Source organism: Hippopotamus amphibius, chromosome 9 (genome assembly GCF_030028045.1).
Source record: "Hippopotamus amphibius kiboko isolate mHipAmp2 chromosome 9, mHipAmp2.hap2, whole genome shotgun sequence".
NCBI lineage: Eukaryota > Metazoa > Chordata > Mammalia > Artiodactyla > Hippopotamidae > Hippopotamus > Hippopotamus amphibius.
The window spans coordinates 57,185,495-57,206,423 of record NC_080194.1 but is presented as its reverse complement, the minus strand read 5'-3'; the positions used below and the strand labels follow the sequence as shown (position 1 = coordinate 57,206,423).

The 20,929-nt window shown below is 37.0% G+C and overlaps 1 protein-coding gene across 5 annotated transcripts in view; it reads right to left on the bottom strand.

Moving 5' to 3' along the window:
* Positions 1-20,919, bottom strand: part of MRE11 (MRE11 homolog, double strand break repair nuclease) — a 67,596-nt gene extending 46,677 nt beyond the window's left edge. For 2 of the 5 annotated variants that reach the window (XR_009055481.1, XM_057749119.1), the window contains exons 1-7: positions 20,834-20,918; positions 19,933-20,050; positions 17,548-17,680; positions 12,035-12,195; positions 5,690-5,777; positions 4,229-4,370; positions 1,471-1,585 (exon numbers count right to left, since the gene is read on the bottom strand). Coding sequence is in view for 4 of the 5 variants with exons in the window: in XM_057749119.1 (XP_057605102.1) it covers positions 1,471-1,585; positions 4,229-4,370; positions 5,690-5,777; positions 12,035-12,195; positions 17,548-17,680; positions 19,933-19,952 (659 nt within the window). In the remaining variant the exon portion in view is untranslated. Of the gene's footprint in view, positions 1-1,470; positions 1,586-4,228; positions 4,371-5,689; positions 5,778-12,034; positions 12,196-13,233; positions 13,719-17,547; positions 17,681-19,932; positions 20,051-20,833 lie in introns of those variants that run through there. The other 3 variants (XM_057749120.1, XM_057749122.1, XM_057749121.1) reach the window with 2 other exon arrangements.
* Between the last annotated feature and the right edge of the window lie 10 nt (positions 20,920-20,929).

The following is a 20,929-nucleotide window of genomic DNA, read 5'->3' as shown; positions in this document are numbered from 1 at the left end:
AAAAAAGTCATAAACACCACCACAGTATTAATTGCTGGAAACAAGATTCACCAATGGATGCTAAAATTCGTGGGCAAAAGTTTAAGGTGAAATAGGATATTCACACAGTCACAACGTATTTTTCCCAAAATTTTATCAATTACAAAGTAGAAAATGGGACCTTTACAGTGAAGAAACCTGGTCTACACCACCTTAATCGAATGATCAAGATGACTGACATCACCAGTAACCAGCCACACCAACATTATACTACCCATTCCCCTTACCAATGCTGACATTCCAACCTTTCATTCTGGCTTGGAATCACGTATAATTGTTCCTTCTGACTTATCCCTACTTTGGGAAAGAACCAAGTATAGCAGAACTGGAGAGCCCTCAGGAAGAGAAGGAACACACTCTCAGTTTGTTATATGGAGACCACACATATCAAAACTCTGGACTGCTCCTTCTTTGAAACTCACAATGTTTATTCAAGAATATACATAAGGCAACATAAGACTGCCCCCCTAAAGCCTTTCTTTCACCAAGTACCAGTAATGGGTAACTACAGAGTATTCTGTAGTCAATAAATATCTGTTCAATAAATAATTATATAATCAGGCCCCAAATCTCTTTAAATTCTTCTTTAGTAACTTCTCAGCTTTGTCCCTTACATATCTTTCTTACTACCATCACTGTTACCATCTCATACGTTTGTTACTATAACAATCACATAATAAATCTTGCTTCTTCAAATCTCTTTTCCTTCCAATCAACCCTGTACCCTACCAACAGATTAAATTTCTCAAAACTGCTAACAAAAGAAAGCTGATCTAGCCATATTTAATATTCTGTACCAGGAGAAATGTATAAGAATGTTCCTAACAAAAAGGTTTAGAAAAGCAAAAATCTGGAAATGACACAACACACTCACTAACAGGAGAAAAAGCTGAATTGTATATATCAGTGAAAATGAATTACACTTTTAAGCAACAAAATGGATGAATCTTAGCAATATAGTGAATAAAATAAGCCAACTGCAAAATATAAAGCATGGTTCCAGTTACACCAAAACTAAATAAAAAATACTCATTATGAATATGTATGTGATTAAACAATAAAGAAAAGCTATGGGCAGATTAAATAAAAACTGAAGATAGTGCCTCCCTCTGGAATACGTGGGAAAAGATGGAGTCAGGGAAGGGCACAGGGTAAGGTACTGGTAATGTTCCACTTCTTTCTGAATTTAGGAGTATTCATTTTACAGTTCTTTGTATTCCTTGTCCATATGCTAGAAATATTCTTTTGTAAGTATTGATACATATTGAAAACAATTTTAAGATGCCATCACACAATGCATAGCTAAGCCTTGTCTGATCCTTCACTGACAACTTTCAAATAAGGAGCGTTTTACTAAAATAGGTAAGCTTGGAAACAGAGATTTGGGGAACCTCAATACTCGACTCAAAAATTTTCAGAGACTATTTTTACCTGTTCTGATGAATCACAAATAAGTTAAACCAAGAGTTCTCATCTTCTTTTGGTCTCAACATTGTTACTTTTTTGTTGACAAACATTCGATAGAGCCTTTCATCTGGAATGGATCCTGAAATGGACATTACATGATTTTAAAAGTTGTTTCTTACTCGGTTTTAAAAAACAAATACATTTTGCTTCTACATTATGTGCTTCTCTGAGTATTTCATTTTCCCATTAGAGATATTTAAAATCTGATCATCATTTTTTATTTACAAATGAACATGTTTCAGGTTCATGCCTGACAGCTGCTGAGCAGTTAGTTTCATTCAAAGAATGTTTTCCATGTCAGGCATACATACTTCCAAAATCTGGAAAATGTGGAATAAAAATTTGAGTTTTCTATGCTTAAATTCTTATTAAAATTTCTAAAAATATTGTTTTCCACTCTCCCTTTATTTATTCTAAGTATATATGTACTTTTGATTTAACATATACATTGTAAAATACACAGGAAGAGATACTAAAAGGGATGAGATTTTAAAAATATGTTTAAAAATAATAGTCTTACATATATTGTTTTTAAATAAATATACTGTGCTTTTTAATAATTTAATGACTTTTAAATAACTCTTCCTATTCCTCAAAGGATCACCTTAGTCTAGTGAAGGAGGCCAACAAAAACAAACACATAAATTAAATTCTGAATATTACAAAAGGGAAAAAAATCAGGATGGTAAGATGGGGATTATCAGTGGGAGGACAAGGTTGCTACTCTATGGAGTGATTAGGGAAGGTCTGGGAAGAAAAGCCAACATCGCAGATGTTTAAGGGCTAGAAGAGGTCTAGCTCCTAAAAAGAATTCCTATTGTGGCCAATGAAATAGATGGTGGAAGGCAGATTGCAAGACTAGAAGAAAAAAGCCAAGATATAAAAAATCCAGGGCATTAGAAGGTTGATCTACTTAGGTGTCGAAGCACTGAGAACACTGACAAGATTGGAAGGTGGGCAAGTTAAGAAAATTGAGGGAATGGAGAGGGCAGTTTAGCCAATTGGCAATTAGCTTCAAGGGTGTTTGCAGGCAGGAAAGGAGGTGGCAGCAGGAAGCAAGGAGAACAGTGACTTGCCCTCCATCCCTTCTGCCCTAAAGCCCATAAGAGGGTGTTGAGAGAGCTGCGTGGGACAAGAAATCTCAGGGGCCAGTCAGTGTCACTGAGGGTTGGAGAGTTACAGGCAGCATTCAGAGACGGATGGTATGAGGGAATCTGCCAACTAAAAAGGGCTCTAGAGTATACAGAGCTGGGGTGAGCGTAGTGGGTGGAAGATACAGAGTCCAGTTAAGGGAAATAGAACAGGATGAGATGAGAGTCTCGGAGAAAATGGATGACTGAAGCAGTCTGGTTCTGGCAGTGACTGAGGCATAATGGGATCTGTCCTTTGTCTGCAAGTGGGAGGATCAACCATTTGCTGCAGATAAGATCCCTAAGTTAGTGATTAAAATACCTGTTAGCAGTTTTTTTAAAAAAGACTATTCCACTTCCTGCTCTATTACTTGCAAAATCTGACATAATACCTTGATCTCATTTTCCGTGCTTCTACTATAGACAACCATGATCTTTTCCACTTGTTGGCATAATTATGTAAATTGGGCAAAGACTATAAGCTTCCTAGAGAAAGTATTTAAATAAACCATCGATCGTAATTATTCTTTTAAAAACATATACAAAGAGAAACGAAGTAAATAAGGTCTTCTAAGGCTTCTATTATACTAAAATCACTCAAAAAATAATAAAAACTACATTGAGGCTACAGCATGAAATTTTTTCTCAATTTCTCTTGGAGTACTTTAAGGCTGGTTTAACATGAATTATAATTTTTATAATACTCTACACGGAACAAAATCAATAAGACTATTGCATTCACAAAACAAATATCAAACTGAAATTAATCCAAAGAAGACACAAAAAAATAGACTTTACACTCTAAAAACAGTCTTCCATTCAGGTGGAATAAAGCCCAGCAAACAAGCTTTTACCTCCTGGACACTAAATAAACTGAAGATGGTGAAGCTGATACAGCAGATTTTCTGAGCATTGTAGATGACAGCTCTAAACTAGCACCGTCTAATAAAAATACCATGTAAGCCACTAAAACAGGCCAAATATGTCATTTTTAATTTACTAGTAGCCATATTAAAACAAGTAAAAGAGACAGGTGAAATTAATTTTAACGTATTTTATTTAATCCAACATCTGAATAAGGTATTTTACATCTTTTTCTGTCTTTGAACGTTGATGTGTATTTTATACTTACAGCATATCTCAAGTCAGACTAGCCACACTTCAAGTGCCCAATATCTACATGATTACTGTATTGGGTAGTGACACTTTAGAACTTTCAAAGCCTTCCAAGTATCAAAATGCAGTTTTTCTAATTACTCTATAAATTCTAATTACTCTTTAAATTACTCTAAATATTCAGGATTTTTATCTGAGTCTAAAAGAAAGCAAAAATAAACAATAGATGCTAAAGGAAAAATATTTTTTCACCAAAACTGCTATTAAAAATAAGTACCAAGGACTGCTGGTGTTTATAAAATACAAAAAATTTCTACCAAAACCTTCCATGGTTTTTTAAAGTCACCCATCAGGGATAATTAGCTTTCACTCACTTTGTTCTAAACAGCAGCAAAGTTAACTCCAGAATTTGATTTTCTAGTTGCTTAAACAATTAAACATTTATTGACATAAAGAGTAAAATAAAACCACCTTACCTAAGCCATATAGAGCAATTTTTGTGCTTCCTTTTTGAAGCAAAACCGGACTAATGTCTACCTTCTCCACAGACATTGAACGTCCAAAATGATTTACAAATCCAGCACAACTTAAAATATCCAGGGTGCAGAGTGCGTCTGCCTATGCAAGATATTTTCAAACAATATAAATGCATATCTAAAAATAAGTAACCTGCATATCATATTATTACTTATTAAAAGTGTATTCTATATAGTAGTTACAAAAACCTAGATTAGGATAGTGTCTTCTCAAAACAAAATTACAATAGTAAAAGTATGTACTATCTTTTTTCTATTACAAGTGACCCACTGCAACTGAAATCATGCTAAATGCAAACTTAACACTTCATCAAAACTTATGATGTCTTGTCCACTGAAAAATAAAAACCAGCCATGAAATCAGTGCTTTGGCATATTAAGCAGACCTCTTAGGAGGTGAGAAAAAAAAAGACTAACTAAGTAGTGACTTAAAATATATTAATGACCAGATAAAACAGAAAGGTATTTTAAGATTATTTTAGGACCCCTATTATTAAAGATCTTCCTCAACTTACAATGGGTTTAGGTCCCAATAAATCCACCGTAAATTGAAAATACCGTTAAGTCAAAAATGCAGTTAAAGCACCTAACCTACTGAAAATCATAGCTTAGCCTAGCCTACTTTAAACATGCTCAGAACACTTATATTAGGCTATATAGTTGGGCAAAAGTATAAATACTTTTACAATAAAGTACTGAGTGTCTTGTGTAATTTACTGGATAATGTACTGTAAATGAAAAACAGAATGGCTGTACGAGTACAGACTGGTTCTAAGTTTAGAAACGGTCTACCCTCATGACTGTGTGGCTGAGTGGGAGCTGCGCCTCACTGCCTTTGCCCAGCATCACAAAAAAAGTATCTTACCACCTACCATTAGTCCAAAAAAGATCAAAATTCAAAATTCAAAGTACAATTTCTACTGAATGTATATCAATTTCACATCACTATAAAGCTGAAAAATCTAAGGTCGAACCATCATCAACCAGGGACAGTCTGTACTTTCATATCAAACAGAAAATAAGGTGATCTGATTTAGATTTAAAACTGTTCATGAAACAGTCATTTCCTACAGGTGAGATTTATGAGATAGATACAAAAGCCCTTGGTAAACTGTAAAGCATTATACAAACATTAGGTGTTTATTTTTCCTCCTGGTTACTTAATGTTAACCTTGGCCCTTACGAAATAAATGCATATCTCACATGCCAATTATTATTCCAGATTTTAAAAAATTATCTAAAAAGTAGTATAAAAACTTATATGAATGATAAAAAGCCAATCTGAATTTTTGACTCAATTTGACTACAAATTGCCGGGAAGAAGTAAAAGAATGCTTTCCAAAGACAAACTAAACTGATCATTTCTAAAATTTCTACAAACTTTAAGAACCCAATAATTACCCCCGTGGGATCATCATGGTTGCCATGAATACTAAACACTGGAATCGAAATGTTGAGATTGCCATCTTCATAGTTCACCCATGGAAACCTTAAGAAAAAAAAAAGAAAGAAAGAAAAAGTTTCTATGAGAAACAAAAGCTGTTTCCTCCATTATTCTTCTCCAAAAAATTAACAGGTAAACTGGATGATCTAGGGTGGCAAATGACCGCTAGTCTGGAGCTTTAAAAAAATAAAATCATAGGCAGCAATTTATTTCAAGTTTGAAAAGATCTCAAAGTACTACACTTTGAAAGAAAACCATACAATATATGATGCTTATGAATTGTATGAAAGATTTGAATATCTGATCAATAGAAAGTTAATAGGCTTTCAAAATTCTGAAAGCCTTGATATATCAAGGTTTTTATTTGTAGAAGGAGGAAGGGAAGAAGCACATCTATTCTGGAATCTGAAAGACCTAGATTAAAAATTTCAGCTCTATCACATACTACTTGTATGACCTAAAGTTTCCCACCCACTCCTGCCCCTAGTCACCAAGCTCCTCTTCTCAGAGGCAAATAGCATTAGCAATTTCTAGTGTAACTGTGCAAAAATATCTTATACCTGTAAAGCAAATAAATACATCTTCCTTCTTAAACAAATGGTAGCACAGTATAGATTTCTGCCCCCTGCCTTTATCACTTAACATGCTTTATAAATTGTTCCATGTCAGTACATAAAAGACCTTCCTTGTGGTTTTTTTAGCTGGACACTGCATGTATTATTATAATGTGTTTAAGTAGTTACCTATTAATGGACATTTAGACTATTTCCGGCCTTTTGTTTTACAAATATTGTTACAGTGAGTAATCTTGTACAAAGTTGCCCTCATGAGTTTAAGAAAATACCCAGAAGGAAACTGAGTCAAAAGGTACATGTGCATTTGTGAATTTGATAACTACCGCCAATTTCCCTCCATAGAGCTTATACAGTTTCTTCATGATACAACGGCAATGCATGAGACTAATTCCCCTTACTCCACCAACATAATACATTAGCAAGCTTTTTCAATCTATGCCAGAGGTTCTAAATCCTAGCTGCATGTTAGAATTCTCTAGGAAACTTTGAAGATCCACCAATGTCCAAGACACACTCAGAGAGATTAACTGACCTGGAGACTGGGCATCAGTATGTTTCAGGATTCTTGGGTAATGATAATGTGCATCCAGGATCGAGAATTACTGGTCTATGTCAATCTTATAGGAGAAAAATATCTCAGTATACTTCATTTCACATCTTTCATATTCTTTTAATATGTTTAAATGCTACTCTATTTCCTTTTCTATGTTGTTTTTTTTAGTAAATTTATTTATTTATTTATTTATTGGCTGCATTGGGTCTTTGTTGTTGCACACAGGCTTTCTCTAGTTGCGGCGAGCGTGGTCCACTCCTCATTGAGCTGGCTTCTCATTACAGAGCATGGGCTCTAGCCATAAGGGTTTCGGTAGGTGCGGCACATGGGCTCAAAAGTTGTGGCACACGGGCTTGGTTGCTCCGTGGCATGTAGCATCTTCCCAGGGCAGGGATTGAACCCATGTCCCCTGCACTGGCAGGCGGATTCTCAACCACTGCGCCACCTAAGAAATCCTATGTCTGTATTCTTTACCTACTTTTTTATTAACTCATAGATTTCTTTTTTTACTGACTTGAAAGAACTATTTAACTATAACTATTGGGAAAATTAGACAGTAATTTGCCATGAGTTGCAAATATTCTTCCTGGTTGAACCCGGACTTTGGACTTCGGACTTCGCTTTGGGCAGTTCTTGCCATGCAGAATTTACTTTTACAAAGACAAACCTATCAATCTTTTCTTTAACGGATTCTGGGTTTGCATAATACTTAGAAAATTCTTTTCCACACCCAGATTTTTTTTTTTAATGTCTAACAGTTTCTTCTAGTTCTTTTATTGAATAAGCTATATTTTTCGTGGCGATATGAGATACCACCTTTAACAAATACTAAATTTCCATATGTATTGAGGCTATTTCTGGAATTCCTATACTCTTCTACTTATCTGCCTATCAATTCACGAGGCATATCACATTTTTAATTATTGTAGCATTGTAAAATTCTTTTTACTAGCTTTATTGTGATATAATTGACATGTAACATTGTATAACTTTAAGGTATACAATGTGTTGATTTGATACTCATATATTGCAAAATGATAACCACTATAGCTTACTTACCACTTTAAGCTTAACACCTGCATCATGTCACAGAATTGCCATTTCTTTTTTGTAGTGAGAACATTTAAAATCTACTCTCTTAGAAACTTTCAAGTATAAAATACAATATTATTAACTATAACCACTCTGTTGTACATTAGATCCTCAGAACTTATTTATTTTTTAACTGAAAATTATATTTTTTTGACCAATAACTCCCCTTTTCCCCCAACTCCTGCTCCTGGTAACCGCCATTCTAGTCTCCATTTACATGAGTTGAACTTTTTCAGATTCCAAATATTGTATAAGTGATCACATAGTATTTGTCTCTTTATCTGACTTATTTTATTTAGCACAAAGCCCTCAAGGTCCATCCATGTTATCTCAAATGAAAGGATGTCTTTTCTCATGGCTGCATATATACACATGGCTGAATATCTTACGTGGCTGTACACACACACACACACACACACACACACACACACCTCCCACCACATCTTTATCCATTCTTCCACTGATGGACACTTATGTTGTTGCCATATCTTGGCTATTGCGAATAATGCTGCAATGAATGTGGGAGTGCAGATTATCTCGTTGAGATCGCATTTTCATTTCCTTTCGATATGCACCCAGAGATACAGTTGCTGGATCACATAGTGATTCTATCCTTAATTTGGGGGGGAACATTCATTTCTGAGTATTTTCCATAGTGGCTGCACAAATTTACATTCTCACCAACAGTGCACAAGGATTCCCTTTTCTCCACACCCTCCCTAACGCTTATCCTCCCTTGGCTTTTTGATGATAAACACCTTAACTAAGGTGTGACTTGATATCTCATTGTGGTTTTGATCTGCATTTCCTTGATGATTAGTGATGCTGAGCACCTTTTCATGTATCTGCTGTTTGTTCTATTTTTGTGAAAAATGACATTGGAATTTTGATAGGGACTGAACTGAGCGAGTCACTACTTAGTAGTCTTCTTTTTCAGAGTTTCCCTATTTATTTTTTTTCGGGGCGGGGGGGTGTCTGTTTTTTACATGAACTAGTAAACTGGAAGGGGAAATTATCCAAAATGTAGTACAAAGAGATAAAGTTATAGGGAATATTAAAAAGTGGATAAGATATAAATAATTTTCAGAAAGAAAACGAATAGGAAACGTTTGAAAACATACTGGATAAGAATGTTCCAAAACGGCTGAAAAAAAATTCTTAGATTGAAATGCATGTAGCCCAAGCAGGATAAATAGAACTAAATTCACAACTAAATATGTCATAGTAAGATGCAAAATGCTAAGGGCAATGAGAAAAACTTAAAAGTTACCAGAGTTCTTTCTTTATGCCAGTTACTATTCTAAGCAATTTTCTTACTAACTCGACTACACCTAACAATTCTATAAGATCAGCACTATTCTTTTCCCATTTTATAATAATGAAACTAAGGTAGGGCAGATCCAGGATTTGAACTCAGACAGTCTTATACCAGAATCCATGCTTTTAAGCACTATGTTATACTGCCTTTCCAGCAACTAAAATGACAGCAGACTCCTCAAAAGCAACAAAAAATAAGAGTTTACCAACAGCCAGTGAAAAACTACTAAAAACTGTACTTCGGAAAGGAAACTGAATCTACACAAAAGGAATGAAATACAAGAAAAAGCAACAGTGAGCAAAGAAATACATAAACACATCTGTGGGATGGGTGAAGCAATTTAAAAATAGTAAGAAAACACTAAAGTTTTAGGTTTGAATAGAAGACAGGAAAAGACACTGATCAGAATTCTTAAAAACAAGGACATATGTGAAAAATTACAAGACTCTTTTAAAAATCCAATTCTATACAGCCAAATTACCTGAAATTAAAAATAGCCATTTTCTTACATAAAAAAATCTCCAAAAATTTACCTCCCAATATAAACTCATTTTTAAAAAATTTAGTGGGGTTGACTAATTAAAAAAATTTTTTTTAACTAAAAAATTTAAAAATAAAAATAAAAACAAAAAATACATACATACAGGGACTTCCCTGGTGATGCAGTGGTTAAGAATCCGCCTGCCAGCACAGGGGACATGGGTTCGATCCCTGGTCCGGGAAGATCCCATATGCTACGGGACAACTAAGCCCGTGGGCCACAAATACTGAGCCTGTGCTCTAGAGCCCATGAGCCACAACTACTGAGCCCATGTGCTGCAATCACTGAAGCCCACGTGCCTACAGCCTGTGCTCTGCAACATAAGAAGCCACCACAGTGAGAAGCCCAGGCACCGCAAGAGTAGCCCCTGCTCGCCACTAGAAAAAGACCACTCACAGCAACGAAGACCTAATGCAGCCAAAATAATTAATTAATTAATTTAATTAAAGTAATATATATATTCACACAAGTAGATAAGAAATAAATATGGCTATGTCTGTTTTCATGGGTTACTTTATATATATACATTTTTACATATATGTGTATATATATGTGTGTACACATATTATATACACACAGAGCTTAAATATATATACATATATACACACACACACACGTATATATATTTAAGCTCTGTGCACTGAGAGAGCCTAGAGCAGTGACAAGACAATAGCCACGTGCACGCCTAGCATCCAGATTCTAGCTTCCAAACACCATTCCAAACTGAACCAAGACTCCTTGAAGAAATGGAAGAGTCTAAAGCTAGGGAAGAGAAAACACAAAATTAGCCTGGAGCATCTTACAGTGCCAAAATGTAAGCAAGAGCGGGGCAAAAAAAGATGAGGGTATGCTGAAAGGGCACAACAGCCAGTCTGAAAGAATGCCCAAATGGCTAAAGCTGGAACAATTTATTTGAGCAACAAAATAGATTATCATAGTATTAAGTTATAATTCAAAGGGAAAAAAATGAGTTCATACTCACATAAACAATTGAATAAGTTCCTACTGATACAGACAACTGAATATGTAAACAAACAAATGGGGGACAGGGACAAATCTTTACAGAAGAATTCCAATTAATAAATGCAGAAAGAAGGTGGGAAACATTTAGAAGATCACCATTAGGACACCACAGTTACAACTGCTGTAGGCAAGAGCCACTGACGAATGCTAAAATCACTGGACAAACTTTAAAGAGAAACAGAACAGTTGCATAGCCTCCCCTAAAATATTTACTAATTACTGTGGTAGTTTTAATACACCTTTGATACACCTTCCTCTCTCCAGAAAGTGAAACGTTAATGCCCTCTCTTCGGGTGTGGGCTGGACTTAGCTACTCACTTCTGACAAACACTGTATGGAAAGGGAAAAATACTAACTTGACAGTGGAGAAACCTGCAAGACATCATCTCAACCAAGTGACCAAGGTTATTAACCCCACCAGTGCAGGCCATGTTGGTAGCATGTACTTCTGACATGCTGAGAAGGGCACTTCACCTATAAGGAGCAGTCTTTCCCCTAAACCAATAATCCTAGTCTAATCACAAGAAAAACCCAAGTGGAGAGACATTCCACAAAATATTTGACCAGTACAGTTCAAAAGTGTCACTGTTTTTCAGGAAAAGACTGAGACACCGGCATCGGCGAAAGGAGATTTTGAGACCATTTCAACTAAACGCAATGTGGTATCCTGTACAATGTTTAAGAAAAAACAGAGCACCTTTATGACATGCGATTCTAAGTGGATATTGTAAATAAATAAGTCCCCAAAGCACAAATATTAAAGGAAAAAAATGACGTGTTTGACTATGAACATCAAAATTAAATATTTCTGTCAACAAAACTCCCCATAAACAAAATCAAAAGACAATCCACTGACTCGGAAAAAAATACATGCCTAACAAAGGCTTAATATCTAGAAATAATCCTGCAAATTCAATAGAAAAAGACAAAAAAATCCCAATTTTTAAAATGCACAAAAGATACCAAATGTACAAAAAAATTTGAGAAGTTACTCAGTCCCACTATAGGGAAATACAATTTAATACAATGTACAGAAAATTCAAAGAACTACATTTACCAAGGAAATAGCTTATAGTGAAGGTAAAATGGCTAATTGTTAACGTGTTCCATGTGTCTTATACAGAAAATATTATGTACTGCATATACTGTAATATTAAATATTATAAGGAAACATTCATTTAAGCATTTAAATATACTTACTTACTAAAACCAAAGTTGACTGACTGATCGCTGATAATTTCAAACTGTACAGGACGATCCCCCATGCAATATTTTCTTAATAACTCGAGGCAGGTATGTAATGTTTTTCTTGAGGGTTTATTTTCATGAAAAAGATCACCACCTAACAAAATAAAATCCACCTAATCAACAGAAAAGAGTGTGAAAATTAGTATGTTTTATAGGTAAAATTTTTAAAACTATAGCACAAAGAGATACAAAAAAATCTTATAAAAGATACTATTATCTGTGGAGATGTAAAGTTTCATATTTTATTTATTCAAAGGGCCTTTCAATCTGGTTATTAATCTGACTCCAACTTAGGTCTCTAGACCACCTTCAAAAGAGCCATCTTCAAATTACTACACCAAGTCTCTGACTCACACTACCCAAAGTGATCCTATTTATTTTTTTAAAGTTATTCAAATCAAGCACAAATTTAGCACTTTAATAAAACCTATGGAAGGGATAGCCGATTCAATCCAAATCATTCACTTGATTCATTCAACAATTATTCAGAGTTCCTACGGGCACTGGCAGCGAAGGAAATAGCAATCTACAAAATAGTTGATGTCCCTGCCCTCATTAAATACAGACAATGTGCCACACCTTATACTGAGTGTGAGTAAAATACGATCCTTATCCTAAATATGTTCAAAATCTAATGGGAGACAAGCTGCTGTGCATCTAAACGTACTGACATGCACTAGAATGGTTATATAAACAAACCAGGAGCAGAGATGACATCACAATTAATTCCAACTGAGGGGAGGAAATTCATCTGAGGACAAAGTCTGGGAAGGATGAGCTAACATGGTGGCATTTGAGCTGCACTATGAAGGATACATGAGATTTCGAGGAAGCGCATTCAGGAACAACCAGAAAGAAGGGAAATCACACAGAAAGAAAGTCCAGCACACTTTCAAGAAATGTACAGTCTGCTTAAAGAAACTTAAGTTCTTAATTATACAAAGGAGCGCAACAGTACAGAAACAGATCACCGTGGGCTACAGTAGCAAGGGGCAGAATACGACATCCCAAAATGGACCACTTTGGCATGTGGGCTGTTCTGAGCTGAAGGTGATTAACACCAAGCAGAGTCAGGAAAAGCTTTTTTCGCTCTCTCTTAACTGCCTAAAAGAATTTAGATAGGGGGTATGTACCAGGAAAAGAGCTATTACCAGAGATAATTTCTTTTTCTTTCCTTTTTTTTTTTTGGCTACGTTGGGTCTTCGATGCTGCAGGCAGGCTTTTTGTAGTTGCAGTGAGTGGGGGCTACTCTTCATTGCAGTGCTCAGGCTTCTCATTGTGGTGGCTTCTCTTGCTGTGGAGCACGGGCTCTAGGTTCACAGACTTCAGCAATTGTGGCATGCAGGCTCAGTAGTTGTGGCACCTGGACTCTAGAGTGCAGGCTCAGTAGTCGTGGCACACGGCTTGATTTTCCCAGACCAGGGATCAAACTCGTGACCCCGGCATTGGCACGCGGATTCTTAACCACTGAGCCACCAGGGAAGTCCCCAGAGATAATTTCTGACATCAGAAAGGCTCATCACATGGCATGGCAAACACCTGTTTACCAAACACCTGCTCTTCTCATCTTCCTGTGCATTGTCCTCCTCCCCTTTAAAGCCTCAGACTCCTTTCTCCTTCTCCTTAGCTCAAGATGGCAGATAAGCCTCAATTACCTCACTGCTGAGGAATCTCCTATTTTTGTGGGGCTCCTATACGTACAAAGTTTGCTTTTACCCTGTTAATCTATCTTATATCAACTTAATTATTAGACCAGCCATAGAACCTAGAAGGGAAGAAGGAAAAGATTTCTACCCCTACAACAGTCAGAGAGACTTCAATAAAAATGTGGCGTTTAAGCTAGGTCTTCAAAAGTAAACATGATTTGAGTAAAGGGAGAAAATGACCATTATCCAACGTGTAAAATAAACAAAACAAAAACAACAAAACAAACCAATATTTTTATGGAGGAGAGGAAAGAGAAATAGTTGTTTAAATTATATAGTTTCAGAACTTCCCTGGTGGTGCAGCGGTTAAGTATCCACCTGCCAATGCAGAGGACACAGGCTAGATCCCTGGTCTGGGAAGATCCCACATGCCCTGGAGCAACTAAGCCTGTGAGTTACAACTACTGAGCACGTGTGCCACAACTACTGAAGCCTGAGCTCCTAGAGCCCATGCTCCACAACAAGAGAAGCCACCGCAATGAGAAGCCTGCACGCAGCAACCAAGACCCAACACAGCCAAAAATAAATTAAATAAATAAATAAATGATACAGTTTCACTTTTGCCAGACGAAAAGACTTCTGGAGATTGGTTACTCAACCACAGAAATGTGCTTAACACTACTCAATTGTACCCTTAAAAATGGTTAGGATGAGGACTTCCCTGTGGTCCAGTGGTTAAGAATCTGCCTTCCAATGCAGGGGATGTGGGTTCAATCCCTGGTCAGAGAACCAAGACCACACGTGCTGCGGAGCAGCTAACTAGAGCCCGTGTGCTGCAATGGAAAGATCCCGCATGTCACAACACCTGATGCAACCAAATACATAAATATTTTTTAACAATGGTTAGGATGGTACGTTTTATGAGTATTTTGCCACAAGCAAAAAAAAATTTTTTATGGTTTTAAAAACTGGTTTGTGACTCCAGGGATCACTGATAATATAACTTGCTTCTGTGGTATTCCTGCCCAAAGTGAATCTACTCAAAAGGAAATGTCAGACATATCCAACTGAGGAATATTCTGCAAAAGTAACCTGGACTCTTCAAAAATGTCAGGGTCATGAAAGACAAGGCAGACGGAGGAAAAGTCCCAGATTACAAGAGACCTAAGAGACATAACAACTAAATGCAAAATGTAACCCTGGATTTGGACCTGGACACCACCGACCTGCTCTCAAACTGCTATGACAGATGTTGTCGGGACAACTGGTAGCATCTTAGAATTACATGATAGTATTGAATCAATATCAATTCCCTGGTTTTGATAAGTGCACTGTGGTTACATGTGTAATTTACTCTCAAATGGTTCAGAAAAAGGGTGCGGGGGGGGTGTGTGTGTGAAGAGCGAGAGGATAAATCAAATGTGGTAAAGTGTAGAAAAACCTTGATGAAGGGTTAGGAATTATTTGTACTATTCTTGCAACACTTATGTAAGACTGATACTGTTTCAAAATTAAAAGTTAAAAAAAAAAGATTCCAGAGAACTAAAGAGCAGAAATGAGGCTAGTGAGATGGCACAGGCCCACAAAATAGAGCACTCAAAAATGGGAAGAATTTAAATTTCAATAAGAAGAAATAATAAACACAAATAACGGGGGAAAGTAACTATAAGATGCATTTGGAAGTACCAGCATGGGGTTGTGGGAAGAATGGGGCAGTTAAGATTAAAGGGTGCAGGGAGGGGAAACAAGAGGAAATAGAAGGGATGGAAAGGAAAAAAAGAAAAAGAAAAAGAAAAAAAAAAGCTTGCCCTCAGGGAAAGAAACACTTTAGCACCTAAGAGTTAGAAAAGAAGGACACAGGATTCTCTGGCAGGAAGCCAACCTCCTTTGGCTCAAATTTCTCTGCCCTCACAGTGAAAGGAGGCAGAACTAGACACTCCCTCATTCATGAACACATTTATAAGAGTGCCTACTGCTTGCCAGATCCTTTCTGGGTACCAGGACACACATGAGCAAACAGAAAAGATTTTTCATTCTCCTGGAGTTCACCTTCTAGTGGAGAAAACAATAAACACATAAATAATTCAATAAATTATTTCAGATGGTGCTATAAAAAAAAATAAATGAGTAATATGGTAAGAGTGTTTGCAGACATCAGGGGAGACCTCTCCAAAAAGGTAAAACTTGAACTGAGAAGTCAACCTTGACAAGATCAAGATGCCTTGAGCAGGAAGAGAACCAGACATTGCAGAGGTCCCAGAGTAGAACAAACATCCTGGTGTAGAGGGAGCACACACCAACCAGGCAGAGCTGAAGCAGATGAAGTCTCCTGGCAGAGGCCAGATCACATTGAACCTTGTAGTTTAAATTTTATTCTAGATTGAATGGAAGGCCACTTGGAAGATTTTAAGCAGCACAGTGACATGATCTGATTTATGATTTTATAAGTTCACTTTGGCTGCTATGCTGAATAGATGTAGGAGAAAGAATGGAAGTAAAAAAACCTAAGGGGAGTTACTGCAGTCCAGCACCATATGACAAAAGTTTTGGACTAAGTTTATAGACATGAAGGTAGAAAATAGTGGAGAGGTTCCACTCGTATATATTCAGGAATAAGAACGAAAGGACTTGTAGAAAAACTGAACAGAACTCTGAGGAAAAATCAAGGTTGAAGATATTCGTTTGCAAATCACCAGAATTTATGTTTATTCCCCAGCTGTCTTTTGGGCTCTAGATGGACATTTCAACTGTCTGCTGGAATGTTCCCTTGAATGTCCGATTGGAATCTCCAACTCAAATGGTCTAAATCAGAATTCCTCACCTTCCCAACATAAAGGAGTATGTTATAAGGAAGTATGAAAATAAGGAAGAAGTCTTCCTTATTTAAAACCAACTTCTATTATTGGTAACACCATCCACCCAGACTTAACACACTTCAGAGTCACTGTCATCCCCTTCTCCCTCATCCCCACCCCCATGACTAAATCCTCTCTCTGTAATATCTCTTGCATTTGCTTCCTCTTTTCCATCCCATGGCACCACTTTTTAAAAGCCTCAAACTTATCTTGACTTCATGCTGTACTCTGTTGCCAGAAGCCTTTCTATTAAATTGGGTACAAACTCCTCAATCTGGCATTTGAAGCTCTCAATGCAGCTTAAACCACATTTCTAGTCTTTCAGTGCACTTTCTAACACGTGACCGACCAGCAAGCCAAACAGAGCTGCTGTACCCCTAAAGGACTTATCTCACCCCTGTGCCTTTCCTCCTGCCTCATGGAAGATGTGCCCTCTCCTCACTCTTCACTCATCAAAAACCTACCATCCTTCTAAGCCCAAGTTAAATGCCACTTCCACCATAAGTCTCATCTTGCTATTCTCATCTAAATGTGATCTCTTCCTCCTCTGAACTCCCAGGAAATGCTGTTCATAATTTTCTTATGGCTCTTATCACATATGACCTTGGACCTGAGCATTTTGGACATTTACCATATCTCATATACTGATGTGCATGCTGTATGTTCTTTGAAAGCAGAAACTATGATAGTCATCTTTACATTTCAAATAGAAACTGCAATGGGATGCCGCACTCGGTAAACACTAAATATTTGTAAATTTTTACAGACTATTTACAAAAGTAGCTCCTACTTGAATTCAGGGAATAAAGCACACAAAATCTGCTTTGGGCTTTCAGTATACTGATATTGAAGCAGGCAATGTGAGCACGTAGGCCTGTAAAACAAACCTCTAACTTTAAAAGGAGAAAGAGCAAGTTGAGTAAGGGAACTTGGTAGAAATCGCAAAAATGCAAACCAAACTCACATCATTTTCCTGGGCAAGTTTTAAAATTTCTTCAAGTGTTACAAACGTATCATTTCCTCTGACGGCATCTTTTTCCATAAATCCCAGATGAATATCTGTTGCAACTAAAATTTTAAATGTATTTTCATCATCGCTGTATTAAAAAAGAAGAAACACGTCAATATAATTAAGTAAAAGGATGTTCAAGAAAACTGAACCCTAAATCTATAAAATAATAGCAGTTATGAAGTAAAATCGTTTTTCTAGCCCTAAACTAGAACTGAAAATTTGAAGCAGTCAACAGATCTAAGTTAATGTCACATTTTTCCGCCCACTAATACAATGCAGAACAAACGTACACGCATTTTTTTTTTCCGTACACGCATTTTTAAAAGATTCTGTAACCGCTTCAAAAACGTGTTAACCTCATTATGACCAGCTTCATACGCTCATATGTAACCTGAATTTGAAAGCTTGGTTGTTTTCCTACTCTGTTCCACAGCAAAAATCCAAAAGGAGTTGATCCCAGTAGCTAAATTTGCTATTTATATACTTTGTGCTTTTTCAGGAAAATTAGAATTAACTGGTTAATTTAAAAAGCCCTTCCTCTTACTTTATAAGTAGATTTTTATCCTAATAAGCTTGTAACTTACATCCAGGCCCCTGAAGAGGCTAGCTTGACTCTACTCTCCATATGAAGTCAGTTTTTCATTAACGAATTTGGCCAAGTGACAAAACGAATTTACAATACCACTTAAACTTCTTAGTATTCAAAAGTACTTTTATGTGAAGCAGCAATATGACAGTTATTAATTTCCTCTTAAACTTAATATAACTTTTGTCTTTAAAATATTTTTGTATCCCTGAACTCAACTCCCACATGTAAACAGGTTAAGTATTATCTCTGAAAAACTAGAAAGCTACAGACAGAGAAATTAACTGATTTATCATGAAACAAATTGACAGAAATGTAACTAAAATCCAGGTTTAAAACCCAGGTTGGGACTTCCCTGGTGGTGCAGTGGTTAAGAACCTGCTGCCAGTGCAAGGGACATGGGTTCAATCCGTGGTCAGGGAAGATCCCACATGCTGTGGAGCAACTAAGCCCGTGCACCAGAACTACTGGAGCCACAACTACTGAAGTCCGCACACCTAAAGCCCATGCTCTGCAACAAGAGAAGTCACTGTAATGAGAAGCCTGTGCACTGCAATGAAGAGTAGCCCCTGCTGGCCACAACTAGAGAAAGCCCACACACAGCAACGAAGACCCAATACAGCTTTAAAAAAACAAAACAAAACAAAACACCCCCAAAATCAACAACAATAACAAAAAACACTCAGGCTGTTTTCACTAAACCATACAAACTTAAAAAAAAAGATATATATATATATATCTCTCTCTCCAAAATTCAAATCTTTATACACAAGAGAATTTTCCAGAAAAGATTTCTCTTTAGAAACTTCAATGATATGCATAGTTCTGATTGCTATATACATACAGGTAAGTCAGAATACTTTCAGATCACATTACCACCCAGACTTCCAAAGCAATTTGTAAGGTATTTTCACTTGGGGTCTCTCCCTCAAATAAGAAAGTTAATCTGAGGGTTATTTTTAACCCAATTATACAAATGAAGCAATTGAGATAAGGTTTAGAGGCATGCTAACTTCTCCAAAGTCACACATTACTAATTAAGAAGTTAAGGGGACTTCCCTGGTGGTCCAATGGTTGACTCCGTGCTCCCCATGCAGGGGGCCAGGGTTCAATCTCTGATTGGGGAACTAAGATCCCACATACTGCAACTAAGCCTGCATGCCGCAACTACTAAACCCACACACCCCAGAGCCTGCAACTAGAGAAGCCTGAGCGGCACAACAAAGACCCAGTAGACCCAAAATAAATAGATAGATAGATAGATAGATAGACAGACAGACAGGGAGATAGATAAAAAATTAAAACCAGGGTGAAAGATTCCAAGTTTGAAGCTTTTTCCACATAATATTTTCTAGTCCTTTTATTTTCATTTCCAATTTATTCAGTACTAGAGCAATTTACTCCTTTAAAAACCTACTTTAAACGACTTGTATTAGCTAGTAAGACTTAGTTCAAGAATATTTATAGCTTCAATAGTTTAAGACAAAACCTAAGAACATAAACGTATATAGCAATATGCCAATCTACTGCAGAACCCCAATCTATAGCTGCATATTATCTTTAGTTAATAAACATATAGTATGAATTGTTAACCATTCCAAATATTCTTTTTGATAATTAACACTTGGATTCAGAGGCAAGCTCTTTACTTAGTCATAATTTCTTAAATAAGTTTTCTTTTATGGTGATGGTAGTTGATACACTGTAGAAACCCAAAGCAACAAAGAAGATTACGGAACACACGTGCTTACAGGGCATCTGCAGGACTCATTTCTGTGATCAGTCCAGCTCCTCCCGGACCAGTTCTCTCTTCAAGTACCCCTGGGTCCTGTGCTCAAATACGTCAGAAAACTCACTCGATTCCAAATTCTAAAACAAAATCATACTCTTTAAAGCACATTTTAAAAAAGCAGATTGGCAATTTTGGAATTGTCTCATTTTCACTTAAGTACATACTATACTTTTACTTTCAGAACTAATTAAAAAAGAAAAAAACGAAACTGAACAGCATATCTCCAATGCCACTCTAGTTTCACCATTACGATTAAGCTCTTCTCCTGCTTCCCTTTTCATGCCCTATGGGAAGTTAAGGTTTGCTAAATGAATAGGCAAAAACGGTCACACGCAATAGCTCTGGTTTAGCACACGAACAACTGTGGATGTGCAGAAATGTTTTAAGATGCATGCATGGGCTTCTCTGTAGCATGAGGAGACCCCGTATTTCCTGCTTAAAGTTTGCTTTTTTTTTTTTTTTTTTTTTTGGTCTTTTTTTTTTTTTTTTTTTTAAGGCATGGGCTTTGTGTTGAAAAGACAGGAGGGGCACGTTTAAAGCTAGTATAAATAAACAGAAACACGTGGTTCAAGGAAACTGGCCAGGATCCTGGGGGAAGGAGCGGCTGCCAACCCTCCCACGTCCGGATCCTAGGTTCGGTGGGGACTCCAAGCCTCTGCACCCCCGCACCACCGGACCCTCCGACACCAGAACGCGGAAACCTCCAAGGCTCCTCCCGCGCCCCTCTCGGCCCATTCTTCCCAGAGTCAATCCTCTCTGGGCTTCCGCCCGCGATCCTGCAGCTACAGGAAGAGGCTCCTACATTACCCCACATCCAGCCTCTTCAAAGCCCCACCCTGGGACCCAAGGCTGTCTTTTACCCGGGAAGAAGGAGGGAGATTCGTGAGAAGAAAACCAACAGCACCGCCTGAGAACCGGCTTGGCCGTAAACCTGAATTAAGCGGGAGAGAAAAAGC